Genomic DNA, 25,021 nt, shown 5'->3' on the forward strand with positions numbered 1-25,021 from the left:
CCCCAGCCGCCTGCCTGGCCCCGTCTCGCCGGTGTCTGCTGCCCCGGGGAGCGCCCGGCACGCCGGCACCGCCATCCGCCCCGGGAGCGGGCGTGGGGACCGCCTGGCTCCATCCCTCATCCTCGGGTTGGGATGAAGGGCTCTGGGCTTTGCACCCAGCTTGGGCTTTGCCGGGCTGTATGTGTTAACTGGGTTTGTGCGGATAAAGCAGCTCGGGCTCGACGCGCAGCCCGGCTTCCCTTAACTTTTCTGCACCTCTATCCCGGTACTGGGATTTTGGGTGGTGGTGGCTTGCTTAGATGTGTCTGGGTTTGATTCTTGGTCCTTCCCGAAAAGCTGGGTGCTGCCCTGCCGGCACCGGCTGCTCCTCACCTTCTCGCTGCCTTTGGAGGAGGATGGCGGTGCGGCAGTGCAGGTTTTTTCTCTCTCTCCTGGTGCGATGCCCGCCGGAGCAGCCGGAGCGCTTCCCTAAGGGGAGACGCGGTCTGTGGCTCTGAAAGTAGGAAGAGTGTTTTAATGGAGATCCTCAGATGACGGCTGTAGATTTAAGCAGGGTTTTACTTGCGTCTTCCATGAGCTAAGAGTGAAAAAGCCTTCCCTGCCCCCCCCCATTTGTCTTCTGGCGTTGCAGCTTGTCTTTTAGTTAAGAATGGAATTATGGATGGATTGCACTGGAAAAAGTAATTGTTAGCTCATAAATGAGGGCTTTTCTGTATGAAGGATTTATTCTGGAACAAGCTGCGGGGTATATTTACATTACAGTAGCTGATCCAAGAGAGTTTTCCACATAGCCGTTCTTCCACAATAACAATTCCAGGCAATTTCTCCATGAGGAAAAGTCCTAAAAGGTATTGCTTGCTTTTGTGCTAGGATTTTTTTGCATATCTCTCCTGCCACCAGTTCCTCTGGACTTTGTCAGTCTGATGACTCTGAGCTTACAGCATTATTCTGTGTGTTGAAGGGTCCGGGATGTATTTTACTGCTTTGGTCCTTTAAAAAAAAAAAAAAAAAGATGCCGTTCATTCAAGGCAGGACTTGTTTTTCTGGACTTACTGAAGTGGAAGAAAAAGGGTATGACTGAGAAAATGCCACGCCAGAGAGATGCACGCAGACATCCCAGCCTCGCTCTTTGCTTTCCCCTTCTGCTCGGCAGGAGGGTGAAGGCGCGTTACGGTAACGTCGCATCCTCCAGCGGCTGCCAACAGGGTCAGCGCACCCCCGGGCTCTCCGTTACCGTCTCCCTTTCCACGGAGGTGCCAGCGTCACCGCGTCAGGCTGGAGGCGACGCTCAGATAGCACCGGCTGCAGTTGCAAGGCAGGAAAACTGGTTCACGCACCGGTTGGCAGAGGGGGTGGGGACCGTGTGGTCCGAAGGAGCAAACCCAAGCGAGCGCGGGTGATAGATGAGCTCGCGTGCAGCCCGAGGTAGGTGGGGATGTCCCCAAAATGTGCAGAGTGGCGCTGCTGATTTCAATACTTGTAACGACGGCAGGCTGTTCCCCCTCTCAGCGTGGATTAAATTTCTTTAGGGCGAAGCCTTTCTCCCGGTATTGAGTGGCTGAGTCAATTTTTAAATAGGCTCTCAACAAAGAGCAGCCTTTGTACTACTGCCCATGTTGGACTTTGCTGCTGCTCTGATGTGTGGGGAGGAAGAGATGCCGCGAGCATCCAGGGCTGCGGAAGAGGCCGGTCCCCTTCCTATTTGCGTTATGCCGAGCGTACTCACGGAGCTGCGTGTGGAAGGCGAGAAAGGGCCATTTTAAAGGGCAGTGCTACCCTAAAGGTAATTAATGCTGGTGTACTTATTTAGCGGGATAGACTCTTTAGTCCTTTGGAAGTGTTTGGAAGTAGGTGGCGTCTGCCAGGAGAGCTTTAAAATCACCTTCCCTGTTCATTGGGTTTGCGACAACGTGTACATGAGGATTAGCGGATGGCGCCTTGGGGTACCAATAATGGGATTTTTTTTGTCTCATTATCAATAATGTTTTTTTTTTGTATTATAATGGCAGGATTTGTACAGTCTGCATGAAGTCGAGGGCGTTTCTCACCTGTTAGAGGGGACTGCAGTGTTTTGGGAACTCAAATTGCCCCCTGTTGTGCTGGGGGTGATTTCTGAAGGGCTGGGTGTGCGAGGTCCGGGTTAGCAGTCATAGAAAATAAGCTCTTGCTGATGATTTTTATCTGTTTTGCCATTGAGGCTTAAGGACACAGAAGTCTTTAGGGTGGAATTTTTTGCACATAAAATAACTGGGTTTGGCTTCCTGTAAAAAATGTAAATGTCTTTGCCATATTGCAACAGCAGAAAATTCTGTGTGTTTGTTTCTTCTGCTGTGGAAAATGTGTGTGTGTGTGTATATATACATATAGATGTACAGCCTCAATCTCTTCAGCTTCCGATCACAAAAATAGCAGCAAAATCTTTCCTTCCCTCAAGGCAAGCGATAACCTCCGTGGTGATTTTCCGAGGAGCCCCTTCTCTGCGGGCAGCGCCGAGTTCTTCCTTCCCCGTCCCCCGGCGTTACGCTCCAAACGCTGCCGGCTGCCCCTGCCCTTCCCGCCCCCCCTGCGGCGCCCCAGGAATTCCCTCGCCGTAAAGGAAACGGGACTCGTCAGCCCCGAATAAACACCCTTCCCCTGCAGAGACAGGCGGGTTTACTTAATCCTGGCTGTCACCCTCTCCGTGGGCCGCTCAGATGGCCGGAGCGAGATGTCTTGGGCTTGACTGACCAAGTTCCTCTCTTCGCAGGTGTTTGATCCACATGATTTGTACACCGGAGAACAGTTCTCCAAGGTCCTGAGTACATTAACAGCTGTAAATAAAGCTACCGAAGGTAAGGAGAAAAAGGGTTTTTTTTCTGTGTTGTATGTACGCTGAGGTGGGGTTGGTATGGTGTGGGGTTTTTTTTTTTTTTGTAATTCCTAGTTTATGATGATTTCAGGAGGTTTGGCAAATTGCGCTGCCGGCAGCGATATCTGATGTTGGACAGTGGAATCGCCATTTCATGCTTCCGCCGGCTCCGGGTTTAGATGTGGCGTTCCAGAGTCTCTGCGTGCGCTTTGCGGAGCTCGATTATAGCTTTTACACTAAGGGACCTCTGCTCAGTTTTGACAGTATTAAGGGAGCTTGAAGTAGGTCATCGTAAAAGAGCCTGGATGTAAATGAGCGTGCACCTCCCAAAATGCAAATATCAGGTTTTAAATAGCGCGTTTTAAAGCCGAAGAGAAAAACAGATCCATCTGCATAATATCTGTACCGAATGTCAAAACAAACATCGTTGCCAGATGCTCAGTCAATTGTATTGATGTTTCTCTCTCTCTCTTCTCTCTCTCCTCTCCCTGGGTCTGTGGAGTGGGCTCCGGGATTTGGGAATCGAGCTGATGGCTTGTCCCGCCTCCCTTGGGCGCGGGAGCGGGCTGCGGAAGCAAAGCAAATCAGCTCCTCTTGTTTCCATCCCAAATATGTAGCTGCTCCTTACGGGCTGCTCCAAACTGATACTTGGTCACATAGGCTGCGAAAGGAGAAGTTTGGCGGGGAGGACGGTGACAGCGTGATGCTCTGGGGGGGGGCACGAGAGGACCAGGGTCTCTCTGCTGAGGGGGTGAGGAGCGGGTCTGCCCGGGGCTGGAGGGGGTTTGCAGGGTGGAAAGCCTTTATGGACTCCGTCACGTGTGCGGATTTGCACGGGGAGTCCTGCACACCCACCGAAGCCCGGCGCCAGCAGGAGAGTTTGATTTCCCCGTCGCAGGTTACATTTTAGGCGATTAAAAGGAGAAAAATTCAAACCCCAAACCTGCGATTTTCCTTTCATGGGGAGGTTTTTCTGTTGACTTAACGCGTTTTGCCTAGGTCTGGTTTGCGGTGGTTTTCTCAGTTGTTTCACTTCTCGTTCAGCTGAGTTTTTGCTTTTGGGTTCTCTTTAGCTGGTACAGAAGCGGCTCGGGTGTCCCACGAAACAACCCCATTGCTGGGACTTGGGCTTGGACCCTCTCCTCCCTTTTTCTCCTTTTCTGTTGTGTCCTGCTGCAAGATTTTATAACATTATATATATATTAAAAAAAAAATACTATTTTTATACATTATATAAACTATTGTATAAATTAGCATGTATATATTATATAAGCAGCAGCACATGTAATAATATATAATGTATAATAATTTATATAATGTGTTTTAATAATAATAGTATATTATTATATTATATTGTGTACACATACACGTATGTGTAGGTGTGTATAATGCTGCTCTGAAGAAATCCAGGTTCTTAGACTGCCTTTCCACAGCCAGCGCTCGGCTCTGCCGCCAGTTCGCTCCCTGGAAGGCAGTGACGGTAATTGATGCTCAGCACATCTCCTCACAGCCTCTTACCCCCCCATTAAAGGACAGGACCCGGTCACCCCGTGTAGAACGCTGCCGCGGTTCGATACGACGGGGGATGTAAAATGCAGGTTACCCGGAACAGCCTTTGCTGTCGTTAGGATTGACGTTTAGCTTTGTTATTCTGCAAGCAAAAGGAGTGGGAAACTTTCCTGCCTCTGTGCTTTGCCCGTTGCTGGAGCGGAGGGGTGTGATGGGGTGCCTGCCGACGGGGTGGCGAGGCCGCGGTGGCGTTGTCCCCTTCTCTACAGCCCCAACTCTGTTCTTGCAGCCGCCCGTGTCCCGGCTCAGTCCGCGCAGTCACTGGGTGACGCCGGGGAGGGGGCTTTGCTGGGGAGTATTTTCTATCACACGTTACCGATGGGGCTATAGGGAAGTTGGGATCCTCCTGGTTTCACGGCGAAACATCTGTTTGAACATATGCTTTCTCTGTTTAAATGTTAAAAAGCGCAATGCCTGCGATATAATTAGCTGCTCGGGCAGAGAGCACCCTTGGGAAAAGTACAGGGTAAAATAAATACATGTCTGAGACGTTTGCTTTTTGGTGGCTTGGCCACGTTCCTGGGAAGCAAGAGCCTGTGTCCTCCAAACCGCCACTGCAGATGGTCCGGTTTGTCCGTCTCGCCAGAGGCCGAGGGCTTGAACGGAGCATCAGGAGAAGTCTGAGACCGGCTGCAGCGGTTCCTGCTACGGCCGGGGCTCTGGCGTGCCTGCGCATCCCGACACCCTTGTCGGAGTCAGGGGGAAGCAAGTGACGGCTAAGGAAACACCGTGAGAATATGCTTCTGAGCATCCATTTGAAGCCCAAATCCTCGTGTCTTTGCGGATCTTGTTATGCAGATAACTGGAGGCGTCGTTGGGTAGCGGATAAGCTCAGAGTTCAGCAGCTGTCCGTCAACTAGCAGCAATACAGAGCTCCATGCTTTTATCTCAAAGAGAGGGCAGGGGAGGAAAACCAGCTGTGCTGGATCAGACGAGGCTCGTCTGCCAAAAATAGTGTAGGAATGTGAGCAGAAAACACAGTTATTTTAACCATAGTTTAAGCAACATATGGCAGCAGTGTTCCGTGCTGGACCAGGCATAAAATAGGACGCTGTCATGATGCAATATAAATGATACGCTTCCCTGCCAAACTGTCAAAGTCAGTTTTACATTTGTTTCTAGGTTGCTGCCGATATTTATAAAAGCTTTGGAAGGTTGGGAGGGGCAGGGAGAAGCATAAAATCTACAGTAACCGAGTCATTTCCGTGGGACTGTTGCTGATGGCTTGAATAAGCGGAGAAGTCTGGACTGGCGGTTTACGCCCTCCCTTTTTAGAAGGAATCAGGGGAAGAACATCTCGCGCTGGCAGGCAGCCACCCCTCCTTGGCCTTGTGAGTCGCCGGGAGCAGCCGAGACCGCTCCTGCTCAAATATCAGGATGCTTCAGGGGGGAAAAAAAAAAACAAAACAACCAAAACCCAACAAACCACCCCACACTGTGTTTGCAAAGTGGGTTTTCCATGCAGAGGGGTTTTGCTGTTGCTGCAGCCCGGGGAGCCGGGAATTCATCGTGCGGTCATCAGGCAGTTGTGTAACGAGGAGGGAGAGGGAAAGAAAACTGACTCGCTGGCAGCACATGAGATTTAATGGGAATGTTGTCCATCGCTGGAGCGTGGGCCGGGAGGACCAGGGCCTGGGTATGGTACGATACGGTATGGTTGGGGGGTTGTAAGGCAGCGGCGCCTGCAAGTCGTAGTCACGGACCTGGTCCCCATTGTGCAAGGCGCTGGAGAAAGACAAAGTCTGTTCTCTAAGAGCTCAGTTTGTGTTGCTCCAGGTCCAATCTAAGGATGAGGTCTTTTCCTATTAAAGCAAAAATCCTCTGGGGAGAATAAAAGCCCAGCTGGGTTCCTGTAACTCCCACCAAACTTCCCCTTCGGAATGATTTTTCCATGTTGGCGTTCAGACTGGAGGAGAACGGGGGAACGGCAGCCTTAGAGGTCGTGCTTCCTGATTGCTGTGCGTGCTTGGTAGCTTGGTCACCCTCTCCTCTCGCAGCGTTTTCCAAGAAGAGCTCCAAACGTTACCCAGGGGACTCGCACAGCCGGCACAGTGGTGCCTGCAGACCGCCCTTCGCTGTCCTGCTCTCGAGGTCCATTGGCGTGCTCGGTCCATACCGCAGGTGGAAAACAACAGCTCTGGAATATAGAAACATTCTTAAAAACTAAAAAAGAAGCTACAAGGCAATTCTTAAAAGTTCTTCACAGTTTACTGACACGATAGTATCTGCTGCCGCTTCATTGGCACATAGGAAGGAGGTGATCGGAGTGTTGCCTGCAGTGTGGTATGAGGTAGTAGAGAAGTACTGGGAATTACTGGGTGGCTTCAATCCCGTGTTTTTAGCGCTCCGCAGCATCCAGGCGGGATTCTGGGGCTGAGCGCTGCCAGGTCCTGCAGGAGCTGGGACTGCTCTGAGTGACGACACCACTGGCGCAATCTCAGCACAGGGCAGTTGTGACCAGGAAACTTTTTACCCTCTGGGAAGTTTTTTTGGTATTAATATAGAAACAAATCACTAATTGTGAAAAACTGGCGTGTGTCAGAGCAGCAGCGTTATGTCCAGCGTCAGTCAGGCGGCGGCAGGAACAAGTCCGGAGACTCGTTTGCAAAGCGAGGAGCTTTGAGCGTGTGAAGGAGGCAACTCCAAGAGCTGCTGGGATGATCTGAACCTTTCCGTGGGCTGTTCATCTCCTGGGGGTGACACTCCTGTCCTTCCTCAGCGCGCTCCGAATCCCTCTCTCACGTGGCTAATGGCAGCGGTCCACGGACAGTCATCAAAATTATGCCTAGCCTCTTGCAGCTGTATAATGAACCCAGAAGGACTTATCTACATAGAGAAGCGATTGTGTTGACCAGCTGTTCAGCATTCTTCCCCGCTTGCCGGCGAAGCCCACGCTGCAGCTGCAGAGGTGACCCGAGAGCCCTCACTTGTGAGCTAAACTTTGAAACACCTTCAACAGCGCTCCCTCGGATCCCAGAAACGCTCCCAGTTGAGCAGCGGTGGGCTGAGTACTATTCTGTTTTTCTCCGGTTTTAAGGGGGATTTCAAAAAACGGCTGTGATGGGATGTGTGGCTGCAGAGCAGGTGTAACTTAGGGGTGGCTTGGGATGCAATTCAACTTCTTCCACCGTGGAAGGGTTGACCCAGCCCAGCAAAACCATCCTCACTCTTGAGTAGGAGTACCCACGCTGGAGATGCAGCGCATTTGCCGTCTTGCTCTGATAGACGCTCTTTCAACTGTTGTGCCCTCTTTTGGCTTTCTTTACAGGCTTTACGCTTTGCTGTGATGCCGAGGGTTGGTGGAGAGTTGGGTAAAACTCAGATGTTGGGTTGTTGTTTTTTTTTTCCTTCACCAGATCAGCCGTCGAAAGGGCCATGTTCACATCTATCGTCTCTTAGCTCTGCGGCTGGAGGTCCCCACGCTGACTCCAACGGCACAGCTTCACAGTCAGCGAGGGTGTTAAGGAGGCAGTCCAAGCCTGTGGTATCCTTTAATTTAACATCTCATCGAGGGTTTGGTGGCTGCGGGGGAAGAGGGGTGTGCGTGGTACCTCTGGGTCAAGCAGGACAGAGGAGCTTGTTCTCCCCTGATCTCCGTCACGGCTTTGCTGCCCCGGCTGGAGAGAGTCTCATGGCTTCTCCAAACCTTCGCTGTGAAATGAGAAAGAGCGATTCTTATCTGTCCTCCGTTGCACTGTGAAACTAAATTAATGCTCGGGAGGGGCCTTGTGGTCCTCTGGCAGAAGCGCTTACACAAAAGCAAGACATTATTGCTGTTATAAAGAGCAATACTGAAAAAACAGCTGTCACAACAAAGAAGAACAATAGCTTGTCCTAGTGGCTTCTGCTTCTTTGGACTATTTACTGATGTTTTTCCATGTTTCTTTCCTTAGGAGATGACCGAGAATGGCAGTCATCAGCTGGTGGTAAAGGCCAGGTTCAATTTTAAGCAGACCAATGAGGATGAACTCTCCGTTAACAAAGGAGACATTATTTATGTCACCCGGGTTGAAGAAGGGGGCTGGTGGGAAGGGACCTTGAATGGAAAAACCGGCTGGTTCCCAAGCAACTACGTCAGAGAAATCAAATCCACCGGTAAGCAAATTGCTTTCAAGGGCTGATTGAATGGCAGCGGTATAATGCAGTGTGAGTGCTCGTGCCTTGGGGAAATTGCCGCTATTTATTTAGGACCGTTTGTGTCCTTATAGCAGGAGGGCTAATGGAAAGATGAACGAGGCCAGAAGGGTAAAGCCCGGTCTTTCGCATGAGTTGTTTGAGAGCTGCTTCACCCTCTTCCCCAGCGCATCGTGCTTTTCTGTTGCTCCTCTGAGCCCCGGCAGCGGGGATGTCGCCGGAGGACGAGGCCGGAGATGGCTGCGTTGGGTCCCCTTTGTCCTGGGGATGTGCCAGCTCATTCCAGCGTCTGAGCACAGAAATTAGCTTTTTTGTTAAAAACCTGGGTCAGGCAACGTGTTTGAGGTCGATCCTGCCGTTTGTGGCAGCGGTGGGATGGATGCTCACGGTTGCGGTGAGGACACCAACAAAACCTGTATGACCACCATACAGGGACGGTGCCCTGGTCGTGTCCATGGTGATGGCTGATTTCACAAGTGATGATGCTATTTCCCCAAGATGCATCTTCTGCTGCGGTGTTGAGAAAGGAAGAGGGAGGGGACGATCCATGTGATGACATCTGCCTTTATTGAGCTTTGTCTTGAGCGTCCTTAACATTTTGTGCGATGTGATTTTAACCAGATGTGGAGTGGTGATGATGTGAAGCATGCCCCTGGCTCGCTGCCCCGTAGCGTTACATACCCATTCAAGCAGCTCGCCCCGTTGTGCTCCCGAGGCCATTGCGTGACAGTAAACTTGTTTTTTTACAAAAGCCGACTTTAATTCCCTAATGTGCCTTGAGGGCTTACCCTTAGACAGAGACCTGTTGTGTGCTCGCTCCTGGTTTTATGGCTCAGGATCGGCCCTGGCCTCAAACACTGAGGCACCAGCAGCGGTCTGCAAAGTGTGCACCCCCTGTTTGACATCCTTGCTGCCACACTGGCGAGCAAAAAAAAAGCCAAGAATAAAGTTAATGAGGGAGTGCTCAGAATTAGGCCAGTTTTTGTTTAATTCTAAATGAAAAAATCATTGTTAGGATATCTCATCTCCCACTGTTTCCCCCTGGGAAATGATGTCTGAGCTGGAGCAGGACGTTGCAGCGGAGGTTGAAGGCTTGTCTGGCACAACCCAGGAATCACTAATTAAGTCAGTGAGTGGGGAAGAGAAATGCTTTAAAAAAAAACAAAAAAAGGAAGGAGAGCAAACTTCAGTCCTGTGGGGAGAATCAGATGGGAGCTGCATGAAATAACGACACCACATTGAAGCGAAAGACAGGTCTCCCATTGATCCTGACGTCGGAGCCCATCAGATATTTCTTATCTGCAGAGCTTTTCCCTCCAGCACCCATTCCGCAGGGGAGGAGGGTTCATTCCCCTGATCTCCGCTTGCTCAGGACGTGTGGTTATATTGCAAATGATGGATGGAGGGACCATCAGCTAACCCTCTCCTGCCCCAGGACCGCTGCCTGGGGGGCTGTAGGCTGTGGGGAGCCCTCACGAGCTGCTTTCCTTGCCCCCAAAGTGTGGGACTCGTCTCTCTAAACGGAGTTACTTCTTTCCCAGCGGCGTCTGTACCTCCGCTGTGTCCTCAGCGTGCCCTTTGGGGGGAAATGACTAGCTGTGTGGAGCAAAGCTCCTCCGAGTCTTTGAATGAGGCGCAGAGCTCCCCGCTGGAAGTGACGGGAAACACTATGAGGGCAATAATTAGACAATACATCAAGCTGCAGTTTCCAGGGGCTAAATTTATCAATCTCCAGCTTCTCCCCTGCTGTCGGGGTGAAATTAATTGCCTTCTGTGAGCGACTGCGAGGAGAGAGGAGAGAGTGGCTGCTCGGTGCGGTATGGAGGCGTTGCGGTACGCGGTGTGGAGCGTGGCCCCGGCGGTGCTGCCGACCTGTGCCGGTCCAGAGCGGGAACGGTGCCGCTGCCGTGCCGGCGGAGCCGTGTGGCAGGGAAGGGACTTCTCTAGGGAAGGAGAAATGGTGCAGGGACTTGTCGTGTGTCGCGCTGGAGGCATCTGCAGGGATTTAGCAAATGCAGACGGTGATGAGAAGTGACTTCCAGGTTTGCGTGAGCTTTTTATTCAAATCTACCTTCGTTCAGAGAAGGATTTTGCATCACAAATGACCGCGGGGATCGGGGTTCGGCATATTGAATGGTGTTGGCTTCAAGTGCCATGTGAATCAGCTGGAACAAACGCCATATCCAGCATCTCCGGTAGACACCAGGTTTTAAAACCCAAATTTTGCGGGGTGGGTGAAGCCACACTGCAGCTCCGGGCGGTGCCAGACACTGGGGCTGCTGCCAGGGACTTCAGACCGAACCTGTGCGCTGGTTGGCAGAGGCTGTGCCGTGCCTCCGCCGTGCCTGGCTGGGCTGCCTTCCCCGGCACGCACGCCTCCCGTTCGCTCCCGGTTTTCCTGAAGTGGGCAAACAAACCCCGCGGTGGAAGTTTTCGTCTTCACGGGGATGAAGTGGCGTTTGCGGGACGTGATGCGGTAGTGACGTTTCCTGCTGGAATAATGAAAGATGTGCACTGTAATTTATTGATGTTTTATTTTTATTTTTTTTTGTACAGATAAACCGCTCTCTCCCAAGGCATTAAAAGGACTTGAAAGCACTCAGCTGACAAAGAATTATTACCCTGTGGTAAGTTTTAAAGTGCTGATCGTACATTTTAATAAGTAGCATATTATTAATCTTCTGAACTGGCTCCTTCCCTTAGAAATCATTGAAGCAATTTGTAACAATTGGGGGATGTGACTCTGTATTTAAATGCGGCTGTTGCCATTTCCTTGATTTGGGGCTGTCGAGACAATAAACCACAAATGGAACTTGCTGCAAGATGTCAGAAGGAAAGACTGAGAGCAGACGGCTGAGATAACATAGGAGAGGTGGCAGCTTTTTGGGTCAGTGTTGGGGAACACAGCAGGGTGTCTCTGGTCTGGTCCTTGCCCTCGACCGCGAACTATCTCCCGTTGATACAGATGGGGATATAACGTCACGGCGTGAAGCGAGCCACATTAAGGGCTCTCATCCGTGATCCCCTTGGGGAGTTTGGCTGACCCCGAGCTGCCTGCCCTGTGCCTCTGCCCTCGGAGAAGGGGCAGCGGCCGCAGCTCACCGCCTGGCTCGTTGGCTTGGTTTTGGGGCAGGTTCAGCCTGCTAGGCCACGAACTGCGGCTGCGGAAGGGGTGGAGAAGCATCACCTCCTCTACCGTCTTGCCGCTGGAGCGGTGATGTCTGGCAAAGCAGGGCAGGCACCTCCCTGCTGTGTCCAGGCTAGAGCGAGCCCTGCCGTGTAAGAGAATTAAAATGCCTGCATGTGAACGGCCCCGGCTCTCGTTGCCGGGGGTGAAACGTGCTCATCAGCATGTCTAAATATATTTCAAGCAAAGCAAAGCAGAAACAATATGTCCAGAGAGCTGGGAACCACCTCCGCTGTCTCCAAAGCGCTTCGACGTCGAGAAACTTGAGCGCTAGCCGGGAACGTGCAGGCAGTGGGTTTGCTGGAGACAAAATTGGCTGCTGAGATGGATTAGCGGGACCAAACCCAACTCGGCACGTCCTTGAAGCGGGCAAGTCGGCTGTGCCCTGGCTTGAGCTGCTGCAGGAGCCGTCCTCGGTCCGGCCACTGTTGCGCTGAAATTATTGCCCGCCTTCGTGCAGACGGCGCTCCCAGGATGCATGCACAAACCCTCTGCGTACCGTGGCAGCCAGTTACACGTGCAGGGTTAGGCATGAGCCTCTCGGGGGGGGTCGAACACTAAACTTGGGTCCGAACTGACCTTGTCTTCATGCTTTGCCAGAGAAGAAGGAGCAGCCCTTAACCCCTGCTTCCCAGGCCTCCCCGGGTTTGCAAAGTAAAATCCTGAAATTGGCCCCCCAAGGGCTTTTTCCTGAGCGTTCTGGGTTCTGCATTAACAAATGTGATTTATGGACTTAAAAAAATACACTTCCATGCTTTTCCACACTTGGAAGCTGATGTTGTGTTCCTTTAGACTGGTCACTAGTACTAAGATCTACTCAGTGCTCTGTCTCTCACCCTAGGTGTTGCAAAATATTCTGGAAACAGAACGAGATTATGCGAAGGAACTCCAGTCACTTCTGGGAACTTACTTAAGACCCCTCCAGTCTTATGATAAGTAAGATATAAGGGCATCTGAGGTGGAGAGAACCCTGTAAAATCGACCATAATTCATTACTTTCCTGCTTTTGAATGTTTAGGGACTGGTGCTGCTCTTCTTGTAAAGCCTCGCAGCTTCTCTGTGAACCAGAAAAAAACCCCAAACCACACGTTGTACAGGTTTCTGCTCTTTCCCGTTCCTCAGAGGTCGTGCAGGCGCCGGGCTGTGTCTGAGATGGGCATTTCCACCTGGCGGAGGGCTGACTCGCTCTTACAACCCATCCGCGAGCTCGTGTGTGGCTCTCCCCGGCGTGCATGTTTCCCGGCGGCATGCCTTGCATGGCTTCTTCCCTTGTCCTTTGCCTTGTTGTGACTTCTCGGCTCCAAGTGGCACCTCCTCATCATCTCTTCGCTTCGCACGCGGCGACGCGTCTTCTCTGTCATCGCTGAATCTCGCTGAATCCACGCTGCTGCTGAGCAAGATGTGACTCCCCCTCTCTCCCCATCTGCGCGGCCACCGGGTTAAAGTACCTCTGTGCTTGGGAAGAGCGCGCTGCCGTCCCTCACGGCCCAAGAACCGCCAGGGCGACGCGGGGGGAGCTTTGTCAGGGCTTACCTGTGGGAATAAACTGCTGTGTTTCCCACCCGTGCGGGCGGGTGGTGCAGAGGCAGCACACGCCGTCCTGTCCTCACCCTGGCGGCACGCTGGTGCCTCTCAGCAGATTCCTATCGATAGTTCCACCCTGCGTAAAAGACCCGGTGCAGTTAGCTGCACCTCCTGCTTATTGCTTCGGCTTTACAGCCGTCTCTTCCGAAGGATGCCGGCTCGGCGACCCCCTCCATGCAGCTGCGTTTGGGGTCAGGTTCCCTCCGGCTGAGCACGCTGCAGGAGGACCGGGCAGCCCTGGGGCATCACGGGCGGAGGGCAGATGTTTAGACGTTGTCCAGTCCGGAGAGATGTGGGAGAGTGGCGTCTTAAGGCCTTTGTACTTAAATCTCTCCTTCTTTCCCCAAATCTTCACGTGGGATATATTGAGCTGTGAAGATTTCTTGTGCTCTCGGCCTTGTAGGCGGCCAATAGCTTAAAGGAGGGTGGTACGAGAGTGACTCTGAGGATGACAGAAGCAGACACGTTAGCTTTGGCTAGGAGAAATCCAACCTCGCTCAAGAAAATAAAGGCAATTCCTACCCGAGGGGCTGCTCTGTAGGACCCTCCTCCCGTCGGGAACCCCACAGCATGAATCCCTGAAGACAAGGCTGTCTCTGTGTCCGTGCACACACCTCCCTCCCCACCCCTGGCTGAAATCCCATCTGTCTGTGTCTATTAGACAGCTAAACATCTGAGAAGATTAGTGTGATTAAGTGATTAAAATCCAATTAAGATAATCCTTGACAGCAGACATCTTCTCCGGGAGGCTGTGGGCTGTAGCTCGCAGATCATGGATTTTGTGTTTTCCCATGTCCGGTGGTGTATTATCTGGGGAAAGAAAAATTCATGGGCCTTTTTTGGAAGGACTGCTTACAGGTGCCATGGGGGTACTCCTCAGAGCAATGTCTCTTTGGTGGTAATCGGTGATTTGACTCTTCTAGGCTCAGCGCCGTGGACATCGCCTCCTTGCTGGGAAACGTGGAAGAAATCTCTGCGTTTCAGCAAACGCTGAACCAAGCCTTGGAAGAAGTTGCCAAGTAAGCTCGTGCCACAGCACTGAGGGTGTTAAGCTGTTAAACTGCAGCTAAAAATAATAGAAAGACACGTTCATTAATGTTCCTCCTGGCTGCTGTCTTAGACTTGTTAAATATAGAAGAAAATAACAGGATTGAAGAAAGGCAGCAGGTAGTGCTTTGGCAGGAGGGAAGGTAGAAGAAACTCTGACATTTCTACTGTTAAGGCATCTGCTGAATGAAAGTGCCACTAGACCTGACACGAAGGTGTCACTAGACCAAAGATGCAGACACACGTAGGGTGGGAGATCTGGCAGGCGTGAAGATGGGGATTGCCAGGGAGCAAAGAGCAAATTATTAGAGGTGATGGTTTCCCTAGGGAAGGCTGGCAGACACGGGCAGCCTTAGCCTCTCCTTTGGAAGGGCTGAAAAGAGGTGGGGAAAAGACTGAATATTGGAAATATATTCAGGCCGTGGCTTCCCTTTTTCTCTCCATCTCTTCTCTTGTATTCACGGACAGCCCAGACAGTGGGACCACCCCTCCGTTGCACCCAGTGCTTTCCACATCCTCACCAGCCACAGTGGGCTACAGCATCCCAGCTGCGGCTCTGCTGGTGGGACAGGCCATGCGGTGTCACACCTTGTCCCAGGCTGGTAACGGGCTGTGATACTCACTGTCTGCCCCACAGAAACCCTGTTCCATCCGAGGACCTCCTTCCTCCTCCTCCCCAGGTGGCAGGCCGTGGGTATTTTGCTCAGTGCCGCAGTTATGTGGTGACCCGGGAGTGTCCCCGTGGGTGAACCCTGGGGTGGTTCCTGGGCAGATACCTGAGATGCCGTAGCCGCGGGGTGCAGATCAAGAGGTTTAACGTCGTGGCTGGTGTGTTGGTGTCCGTAGGCTCCCCGAGAACCAGCAGCGCGTGGGCGGCTGTTTCATGAACCTGATGCCCCAGTTCCGCTCCCTGTACCTGACGTACTGTGCTAACCACCCGTCCGCAGTCAACGTCCTCACCCAACACAGGTGAGTGGTGGTGGAGGAGGGTCAGACTGAAATCCCTCCTTTAAAAAGTTACTTTTATTATTAATACTTGGCCTGGCATGGCTTTTGACTTGTATTTTGACAATAGGGCAAGGGGGATAACATGGGATGCTACTGCTGGGAAAACTGCTTTGGGCTTTGGGCTCTCAGCTACGGAGACAGCTCATGCTGCTTGTCTTCAGAACAGTCCCACAGGTCCTCTCTCACAGGACTCTCTTACCTTGGGTAAAACAGAGGCAAATTTAGCCCTCGCAATAGCTTCTCCTAGGATTGTACCTTCTAAAGGATCCAGATGCTGTTTCAGACGCACTGCTGAAGCGCTCACACGCCGGCAGATGGGAGAATGTTCCCCTGCGGCACTACGGTGTGGGGGCACATCGTTGCAAAAGAAGGGTGCTCATCAAGTCACCCGGAATTACCCGATTTAATAATTGAGCTGCTCTTCAACCAAACGGTTGATTTGCAGGGTCATTGGTAGATGGCAGTAATAACATCTTCCTTCAGCACGTCCCACTTGAGTAGACACTTGAATTTGTATAATGTCGTGCTAAAGAGCTTGCCAAGCCAAAAGGCTCTAACTGTGTCATCCCTAATGCAGTTTAGCTGTCCTCCCCGCGGTGATGGGAAAGCCAGGACCCCGGCCATGCTGCTTAAGTCTTCCCATTCTGTAATGGGAACTCGCAATATCTTTACCTACCTGCTGAAATCCAGATTCAGTTCAGCCTAGTGAAAAGCCTGGCTGCTGCAAATGACTCATTCATGTGGTTCCTCTGTCTGACCCCTTTTCTTAAATCAGTCAAAGAATCAGCTTTGGCAAACGTGCTGACAGGCACAAGCTGTGTTTTCCAGAGCGATGTACGAGCTCGCAACGGTGTCACGGCTCCCAGTGGGGTCCCAGTGTGTTGCTGGGGCGTCCTGCAGCACACCACCAGCCTCTGCAGCCCCCAGTGTCCACCAGGTGCCGGGCCCTTTGCCGAGGGACCGGCTGCTGGCACTGATGTACCCCAGAGGCTGCGCACACCATCACCCACCACCATGCAGCATCCTCCGCTGCTTCCCAAAGGAGCGGGGTCTTGCTCTGCTGGAGGCTGGCAGCTCCCTGCCCGCCCTGCCGGCTTCGCGGTGGCGGGGTGGTGATCGGAGGGGAGGCCAGGCTGCCTTTAAAAAGGCACAGCTCGGAGCAGAGCCCTGGCCATCAGGAGAGCGTGGGAGGCAGCAAAACACAGCCCTCAGCGGTGGCGAGCCCTCCTTCTTCTTCTTGTTGTTGTCGTCTCTATTTATAGCGATGAGCTGGAGAAGTTCATGGAGAGCCAGGGTGCGGCCAACCCGGGCATCCTCATCTTGACCACGAGCCTCAGCAAACCCTTCCTGCGGCTGGATAAATACGTGACGCTGCTGCAGGAGCTGGAGCGGCACATGGAGGTAGGTGGGATGCGGGATGCCCCGTGATGCTGCCGGAGCTGCCCCCCCGAGCTGCAAAGGGGTACCGCTGCCCGTTGGTATTGGAGCAGTACATCACTAAGAGTACTCATCTGCCCCTCCAAGGAGGTGTCCCACCTCCGTAGGACGTTATCTACCTTTTCGAAGTGGGAAAGCGGTGGACTCTGGGGGATGTTGTGGGAGGGCACCGCCTGCTCTTCACCCCAGCCCTTCCTCAAAAGTGGGCCGTTTCCAGCACAAGTAAAAGCAGAGTTCAGGTTCGGGCTACAGCTGTTATTTATTTGCGCGGTGGGTAATAAATCAGTGTTTTTATTATTGTTTTATGAGATGCCTATCCTCGGCTGCTCGCTCCTGCGCATCCCCACTCCTCGCCCCGAGGCTTGTGCCCCCGGGTGGAGGCAGAGCCGCACAGGCAGGCATCGATCTGGCGGCCGGCGCAGGCACGGGGGCGGAGGAGCGGGTGCCTGGGAGCAGGGAGAGCAGCGAAGGGGGACAGAGACCTCCTCGACGGGTGGCAGATCTGCTTTAGGACATTTCTCCCCCTCCCCGGGGGACTCTAAAGATCTCTGCCGCTGGAGCTCTGTTACTTGCCTGCTGGTGCATGCCGGCTGCGGGGATGCAAACCTCAGGGGTGGTACAAGGAGGTGAAGAAAACAGAAGTAACAGTCTATTTTTAACCAGGTTTGCTTTTCCCCCCTCTTCCAGTATTAATTACCAGTTAATTACTCAACACGCTTAGCCGTGATCGTTCAAATCCACATCCCAGCCAGAGGATTAAAACTTCTGTGGTTGCGCTGGGGTTTTTTTTTCTGCGTGGGAGAGGGGATGAGAGCCGGCACTGTGGGCACACCGCAGACCTGACCTGTCCCACGCTTGCCTGGCTGAGCTGGGCTGAGCTGAGCTTGGCTGCGGCCACCGTGCCCATCCAGAGACCCCGTGCTCTGCAGGACGCTGTGTGGGGGTCGGCGGTGGATTCGGGGGAAACACAGGTCACCTGTTTCTCTTAGCTGAGTGTGGGCGTTTTGGTAGTAATCGGTAGGGTTGCGGTTTAAGCTGCGGTGCCGTGGGAAGAGTTGGGATGTAGGCAATATAGATCCGTGCAGTGTGGATGTGTACCACAGCATTCCCTGCGCTGCTGCGCAGCTGGAGACGGGGCAGGTCTGTCCAGGGCAGCCCTCATCCCAGATTCGGATGTGAGCGATCCCTTGCAGCCTGTGGCAGACACGGGGACAGCTCCGTCACAACCTAGACACCTTAGGATTTGCTTGGAATGAGGTCTGGATGGTGAAGATCTTATGATGTAGGGCCTTAGATGCTCAGGAGAAGGTGCCGGGAGAGTACTGGCATGCAGTCAGAGATAAGGGGCATCATCAGAGCTCCCTGGCCCAAGAGCTCTCTGCTCAGACATGCCCTCCCTAAAACCTGGAGTTGAAGCGCCCATCGATGTTCATGGAGATGGCACCCTCGACAGGGCAATGGCTGGAATACCTTGCATGCCAACAGAAGTTTCCTTCCTGAAGGTGAAAGCAGAAATCCACCCTGTTCCTCTGCCTGTTTTGATTGATTTTTCTTCGCAAGCCAAGTTTGTTCAAAGTAAAATCATACCTGCTCTTGCTCCGGTCACTTTACACTCATTAAATTGGTGCTGCTGGTGGCTGAGGGATTTTTTTTCTCTCCCTTCACTAGGAGGCGCATGCAGATCACGAAGACGTTTTGAAAGCCGTCACATCCTTCAAGTCCCTTGTGGTAGGTGGCGATTCTTAAAATAGAGCACTCCATTTCAGGGCTGCATTTCACGAAGAGTGAGTCAAGCCTGACATTTGTCTCCTCATTAGATAAAAAAAAAAAAAAAGAAAAGAAAAAAGGTGTTTTGGAATGGAAAAGATGGGTTATAAAGAATCTTAATTTCAAGCTTCAAGCCTAGAGCTGCCCCTCCGGCTGCCCGTTTCAGCAATTGCATGCTGGCTCTGTGGTCCCAGCAGCAGAGACGGAGGATCTCCGAGTTTCTCCTCCGCTGCAGAAAGCCACGTGTGGGTGGTGCTGGTGGTGGCGGGGGTGGGGTCCCTTTCATCTCCTTTTGCCTCCATGCCCTCATGATTTGCCACCTGAAAGTAGACGGCCGCTTGCTCGTTGAGATGAGCCGTGAAAGGTTAACATGGGTGTCTGACTCAACGGCTTTCAGAAGGTCCCCTTCTGAGCCCATTGAGCGACTCTTGGTTTGGTTGAGGTTTGCTGCACGGGCACCGGGAGGCTCTGACCGTATTGCAGATAATTTGCGGCGCCGGGTGCCGTGGCCATCGGCGGGGAAGGGGGCAAGCGGCAGCCAAGGGATGAATCAGAGATAACACACCTATTTCTGCGAACTGTGTTACCTACACCCCTCAGAGTCCTGCTGCACCGAGATGAAAAAGAGGGGGAAAAGCCATCCGCCTGCAGAAAGGTTGTACCCGGCAGAGCTTTTTTAGGTTATTAAAAAAGCTATAGTCTCTCTCGCTTTGTAGCCACTGAATACCTTTCACTATAACCACTCCAGATGTGGTCCAACTTCCTTCCTTAGCGCAGCCGATGCGAGTTTTTGGTGCTTAGCAGTGCAGATAAAAGATGGGGAGGAGAAAGTTCATAGAAAACAGGAAAGGGCGATCATGTTACATTTACTTAGAAACTCAGCTCCCTTTCCATTTATTCTAGTAGGTAATAGGGGAATAATTCAGTTAAATTGCAAGATGTCGTTAATTTTTAGGAATGCTCGTAAGCGATGGACGGTTTTACTTGAAATATGTACTTGGGTGCTGAGTAATTTAATGTAATTATGATACGACTGAAGAGGTTCAGTGTGGATTTGGGGTTAGACGGCCTGAGATGCCCCTCGTGACAGACACGTGGCTCCATGGTAGGACCAGGGAGGGACCGCGGAGCTGTCGTGATTTACAGACTGGGGCAGAGTGCTGGGGATTTTATATGGATTTGCATCCCGGGAACACTGGATTCGGACACTCAGGGGGCCATCAAAGCACACAATGGTTGCAAAACCAGAGGAAGCCCCCGCGGTTTGGTTCAAATTTGTGTGTTTTCAGACTAGACCAGAGGCAGCCTCTCTCTTTGAAGATCTGGATAGTCATAAGAGTTTGCATGAAACTTAGTTGGAAAGGAGGAAGATCTCTGTCAGAAACAGGAGTTTGGAAAAAAACAAGCAGGTGATGAAAAGAGCCCGGGTTTTGGCTTTGCAGCAATTTTTCCCTGCTGGCAGAGGGGTCAGTTAAAGCAAGTTTTGCGTGGATTTGCAGGGTTGACTTTGTTCGGTCGGCGTTGTCCTCCGTTTGGTGAAGGCTGCTGAAGGACTGGCCGCTCTGGGAGGCTCTACCAGTCCCTGGCTGCTGAGCGTCTGTGCAGTCTTTTCAATTACAGCACCTTCAAAAGCTGCTTTTTGTGCTGCTCTAACTGCACCGCTGAAATATTGCGCCACGTCCTGCGTTTGGGTTTGCAAATTTTGGTTAGAAAATATCCACCCGTCTGATTCATGGGAGCTTTGCTTTGCTGCGAGTATATCTATCTCTTTGCTCTTCAGCCAAAATGGGCAAAATCTCTCTAAGCAGCAGCAAAATTAGAGACATTTAACCGCGGCTGTCTTGGTTTGGAAAATGTGACCCTGTACTCTCAGAGGTAGGACTGGTTTGGAAAGAAAAGTTTGCTCAGCGCAGTTCGCAATTTCTTTGACGTTTTAATGTATTCATTACTTCATAAATCGCTAGGGTATGATTTTTTTAACAAACTTTGGGTAATAGAGGCAAGGCAGGCTTTCCCGGTCCCTTGATGTGACCAGCCCTGAGCCCACGTGGCTGCGGGAGCACCGCTGGTGAAAGCGTCTTCGTTGGGGTGGTTTGGGTTTGCGCCTGCCCTTCGGCTAACGAAGCGCCCCGCTCTGATTCCCAGTCGCAATGCCAAGAGCTGAGGAAGAGGAAACAACTCGAACTGCAGATCCTTTCCGAATCCATCCAGCGCTGGGAAGGAGAGGACATAAAAACGATGGGAAACATCATCTACATGTCCCAGGTTATGGTACAGTGTGGGGGAAGCGAGGTGAGTGCGGTGGTCCTTCTGGCTAAAGATGTGTTCGGATACCCCATTGCTCACGGGGTCGGTGATGCAAGGTGGCAGCTGCTCTCACTGCAGGCCAGCAAAGTGCTGACAGACGGGGCCTACAGGAGAGCTGAGGAGGGACTTTTTCCAAGGGCATGTAGGGATAGGACGAGGGGGAACGGCTTCAAACTGGAAGAGGGGAGATTTAGGTGAGATATCGGGAAGAAATTGTTGCCTGTGCGGGTGGTGATCCCCTGGGGCAGGTTGCCCCGAGAAGCTGTGGCTGCCCCATCCCTGGAGGTGTTCAAGGCCAGGTTGGACGGGGCTTGGAGCAACCTGGGCTGGGGGGAGGTGGCCCTGCCCAGGGCAGGGGGGTAGCACTGGCTGGGCTTTAAGGGCCCTTCCAACCTAAACCTAAACCATTCTATGACATAATGCTGATAAATAATTTTACCTGGGGAAGAGCTGTGCAGTGGGACTGGGCACATCTCTGGAGTCGGGCACCCCGAGGGGTTAGCTTCAGGCCTTTGGTGACACACTTTTCAAGTAAAAGAAGTATCTCAGTGTCATATAGCATACTAATTTCCCTTTTTTCCCCCTGTGACTTACTCTGAGAAATGAGAGTGACTTGAAAGTGTGCATTAGCATAACCATTCTGCCACGTCCTCTGCACAGCGCAGCGGCTGCTGTGATGTCCCACTCCAGAGCTGACTGCGCTTTGGAAAGAACTGGAGGGATTCCTCTGCTACTGGTCCTAAAGCATCGCACCAGTGCTTGCCACAGACCTACACCAGTGGTGTTAAAGCCATGTTTGGTGTTTGCTGTGTGGGAAGGTGCCTGTTACCACCGCATTGCTTGCTTGCTTGCTGTAGCAAACTTCCCCATGGGAGACCTATACAAAAGCCCCGTAGACTGTAGTCCCCAAGACTTGTTTGGGATGTGAACTGCTGGGGAACATAAGGTCTTAGTCTTCTGAGGCACTCTGAAGTGATTGGAAGAGGACGTCGGTTATATCTTCAGGATGAGCAGGATGCAGACAAAACGTACGCCGGAAAAGCTAGTACAGAAATGAGCTGCTGTAAAGAAAAAATGCCAAAATAATTGGTTTGGGGGTGGTCTCTGGAAGGCTGCAACTCCAGCTGAAACAGGTTCACTTTGCTGGAGGAAAGCGCTCGTGATGCGTTGCAAAGTGGACTAACCTAAATTCTTATTCCCCCCCTGCAGGAGAAAGAGGAGCGGTATTTCTTGTTGTTTTCAAACGTTTTGCTGATGCTGTCTGCAAGCCCACGGATGAGTGGGTTCATCTATCAGGTAGGCATGCTTAATTTGAAGTTGCAAGGCGTTAGGTGTGAAAAAGGAAATCAGATAGCTCTTATCAAATTCAGATCCTCTGTTTCCTTGAACCTCTCTGTTGTGATGCAAATGACCCAGGCAGGGAACCAGGGCTTGGTTTTACCTTGCGTGCAGGGACATGTGGTGCCTTTGTCCTGTCGACTGGTTAAACAGTTGTGAATGCAGTGAAATGAGGAGAAAAACCCCAACCCTCGAAGCACATTGTCCTACATGTTCTTCTCAAGAACGTTGTGTGTGTGTATAAGGTGTCCAGACCCAGCTGCAGGGTTTTGCCCCACGCGACCAGCCAGCTGGCTCTCAGGGTTGGGCCATCTCTGCTAAATACTTCACTATTCTAGATTTCCACTCCATGAGGCACCCCAAAACACTGCATTTCTTGTGGTTTACCATTTGAATGGCTGCAATCAGGCTGTTGGCAGCTTGGCTTTTCTCCAGTTGCCTGAAAGCATCAATACCCTCCAGGGAAAGGATGCTGTCCTCTTGATGTGTCATTTGTGAGGAGGGGCACAAGGGCGATGAAGGACACAAGGGTGATGTGCTGATTGTGTCCAGTTCTGGACTCCCCGGGTCAAAAAGGACAGGGAACTGCTGGAGAGGGTCCAGCAAAGGGCTACGGAGATGATGAGGGGACTGGAGCGTCTTTCTCATGAGGAAAGGCTGAGGGACGTGGGGCTGTTCAGTCTGGAGAAGAGAAGACTGAGGGGGATCTCATCAATGCTGATAAATCCTTCAAGGGAGGGTGCCGGGGGATGGGAACAGTCTGTTTCCAGTGGTGCCCCGTGACAGGACAAGAGGGAACGGGCACAAATGTGACCATCGGCAGTTCCATCTGGACCTGAGGAGGGCCTTCTCTGCTGTGAGGGCGGCAGAGCAGTGGCAGAGGCTGCCCAGAGAGGTGGGGGAGTCTCCCCCTCTGGAGCCATCCCAAACCCGCCTGGACGCCGTCCTGTGCCACTGCTGGAGGTGCCCCTGCTCTGGCGGGGGGTGGACTGGGGGAGCTCCAGAGGGCCCTTCCCACCCCCACCAGGCTGGGAGTCTGGGATGAGGGTCTGAAAGATCTGGGGAGGATTTGGCTGGGTTCTGCAGATTTTTACCCACCAGCAGGACTAAGGTGAGCAGGCAGTTGAGCATGCAAAACAGAGGGCCAGGGAAGGCCGTCAGAAAAACCCGGGGAAGTTCATCCTCCTGACTTGGTTGTAAAAAGGGTTTGCACCTAGTGAAGGGAAAGGGCGGCAGATGAGCTGGGGATGACTCAGTCGTCACGGGAGCCTCTTCTCGGGGGTTTGACCTACTTGTGCAGGGAAATCTAGATCCATACATTACCGAAGACTCTTCCTGCAGTCTGAAGCCTTCACAAATTAGCGTTTAATGACAATTCCCAAAGAGAAAGGAATCGGCAGAAACAAGCAGAACAACGCCTGCTGGGGAGCAGATGCAGACACTGACTCCTCCTCAATTTTCCTAGGGAAAGCTGCCTCTGACGGGAATGACACTGACAAAGCTGGAAGATGCTGAAGGGAACGAGCACGTGTTTGAAATTGCAGGTCAGTGTGGCCCCTGCCTGGGGACATCCCAGTCCAGGAAGCAGCTGCCACTGGAGGTGCTGGTTCCCCTCCTCCCTCCACCTGCTGCGCCACGCTGCTCTTTGCTCTTTTACCACGCGTGGTTGGAGTTGCTGAGCATCTCCCTCCGGGTTGAGGCAACCTCCTCCCAGTGCCCTTGAGCTCTATCTCTGGCGCTGGGCTGCTTTCGGAGACCATAGTGTTTCACAAGGGACAAATCTCCTGCCAGGGCTGGTTGTGGCCCCAGGAGCAGTGCTCTGTGCTGTGCGTGCCCCGTCTGCGTTCAGGGTCCATTCGGTGGAGCTGTGCGCACCTCGTTTATCGACAGATTAACGGCTCCGGTCATCAGATAGCTTTCCGAATATTCCTCCCAATTTTCCCCTTCAATTTATCTCATTCCTTGTAGCTATACACAGTTCTCATGCTCAGTGACTTGGCTGCAGTGCCGCTGTTTGTGCCAGTGGCATTTGGTGTCCGGGTCCTGTTAATCATGGAAATGTTGCATTTGCTTATTTGTAGCAGTAAGTAATTCCTGGCACATTCGTCTCGACACTTCCCTTCGCTTTTCCGTGCTGCTCCCACGCTGGCTGGCACTGGGGCAGGATGGGCACTCGCGTGGAGTCACATCTTTGCCCTGGCCTTTTTGCAGCCACTGGACTTTTCAAATTGAGGAGCCACGTGCCCAGTTGTGCTCGCCCTGTGTTTCCTCCCGGCTCTCTGCCGCTTGCTAAAGACGGTTATTTAACCCTCTGCCGCAGGGAACATGACGGAGCGGATCACTGTCTCCTGCAACACCAGCCAGGACTTGCACGAATGGCTCGACCACTTGCAAAGGCTGACCAAAGGGACGTGCAACACCGTACCCAAAACGCAGTCCTGGAGCGCTCACTCAGTAAGCGTCTCCCCTCCCTGACCTCTCTGCTGCCCAGGGTTCCTCCGCCCTGGCCGCGCTCTCTTTTTTTGGCAGTGCACCTTGATATCGAGGTAATGTGCACAGCTCTAAGACGCATCCTGCAGTTTTGCCTGTAACCTTGTCGTGCTCGTACCGTTTGACATGTGTCCTGCCCTACTGCCCCTCTGCCCCGCTCTGGGGCGACCCCACCTGCAGCACTGTCTCCAGCTCTGGAGCCCCCAACACAGGAGAGACACGGAGCTGTTGGAGCGGGGCCAGAGGAGGCCCCGGAGATGCTGGGAGGGCTGGAGCCCCTCTGCTGGGAGGACAGGCTGGGAGAG

General features: G+C 52.5%; 1 protein-coding gene across 2 annotated transcripts in view; it reads left to right on the top strand.

Annotated features, from left to right (window-relative positions):
* Nucleotides 1-25,021, top strand: part of ARHGEF6 (Rac/Cdc42 guanine nucleotide exchange factor (GEF) 6) — a 40,300-nt gene that overhangs the window by 7,059 nt on the left and 8,220 nt on the right. The window contains exons 3-15 of one of the 2 annotated variants that reach the window (XM_009881699.1): nucleotides 2,747-2,831; nucleotides 7,774-7,901; nucleotides 8,311-8,512; nucleotides 11,108-11,178; nucleotides 12,580-12,674; nucleotides 14,246-14,341; nucleotides 15,216-15,338; nucleotides 16,640-16,778; nucleotides 18,483-18,542; nucleotides 20,727-20,873; nucleotides 22,098-22,184; nucleotides 23,692-23,770; nucleotides 24,547-24,680. In XM_009881699.1, coding sequence (XP_009880001.1) covers nucleotides 2,747-2,831; nucleotides 7,774-7,901; nucleotides 8,311-8,512; nucleotides 11,108-11,178; nucleotides 12,580-12,674; nucleotides 14,246-14,341; nucleotides 15,216-15,338; nucleotides 16,640-16,778; nucleotides 18,483-18,542; nucleotides 20,727-20,873; nucleotides 22,098-22,184; nucleotides 23,692-23,770; nucleotides 24,547-24,680 — 1,446 coding nt within the window. The remainder of the gene's footprint in view (nucleotides 1-2,746; nucleotides 2,832-7,773; nucleotides 7,902-8,310; nucleotides 8,513-11,107; nucleotides 11,179-12,579; nucleotides 12,675-14,245; nucleotides 14,342-15,215; nucleotides 15,339-16,639; nucleotides 16,779-18,482; nucleotides 18,543-20,726; nucleotides 20,874-22,097; nucleotides 22,185-23,691; nucleotides 23,771-24,546; nucleotides 24,681-25,021) is intronic. The other variant, XM_009881700.1, reaches the window with a different exon arrangement.

This window comes from Charadrius vociferus, unplaced genomic scaffold (assembly GCF_000708025.1).
Source record: "Charadrius vociferus isolate BGI_N301 unplaced genomic scaffold, ASM70802v2 scaffold472, whole genome shotgun sequence".
In the NCBI taxonomy this organism is placed as follows: Eukaryota; Metazoa; Chordata; class Aves; order Charadriiformes; family Charadriidae; genus Charadrius; species Charadrius vociferus.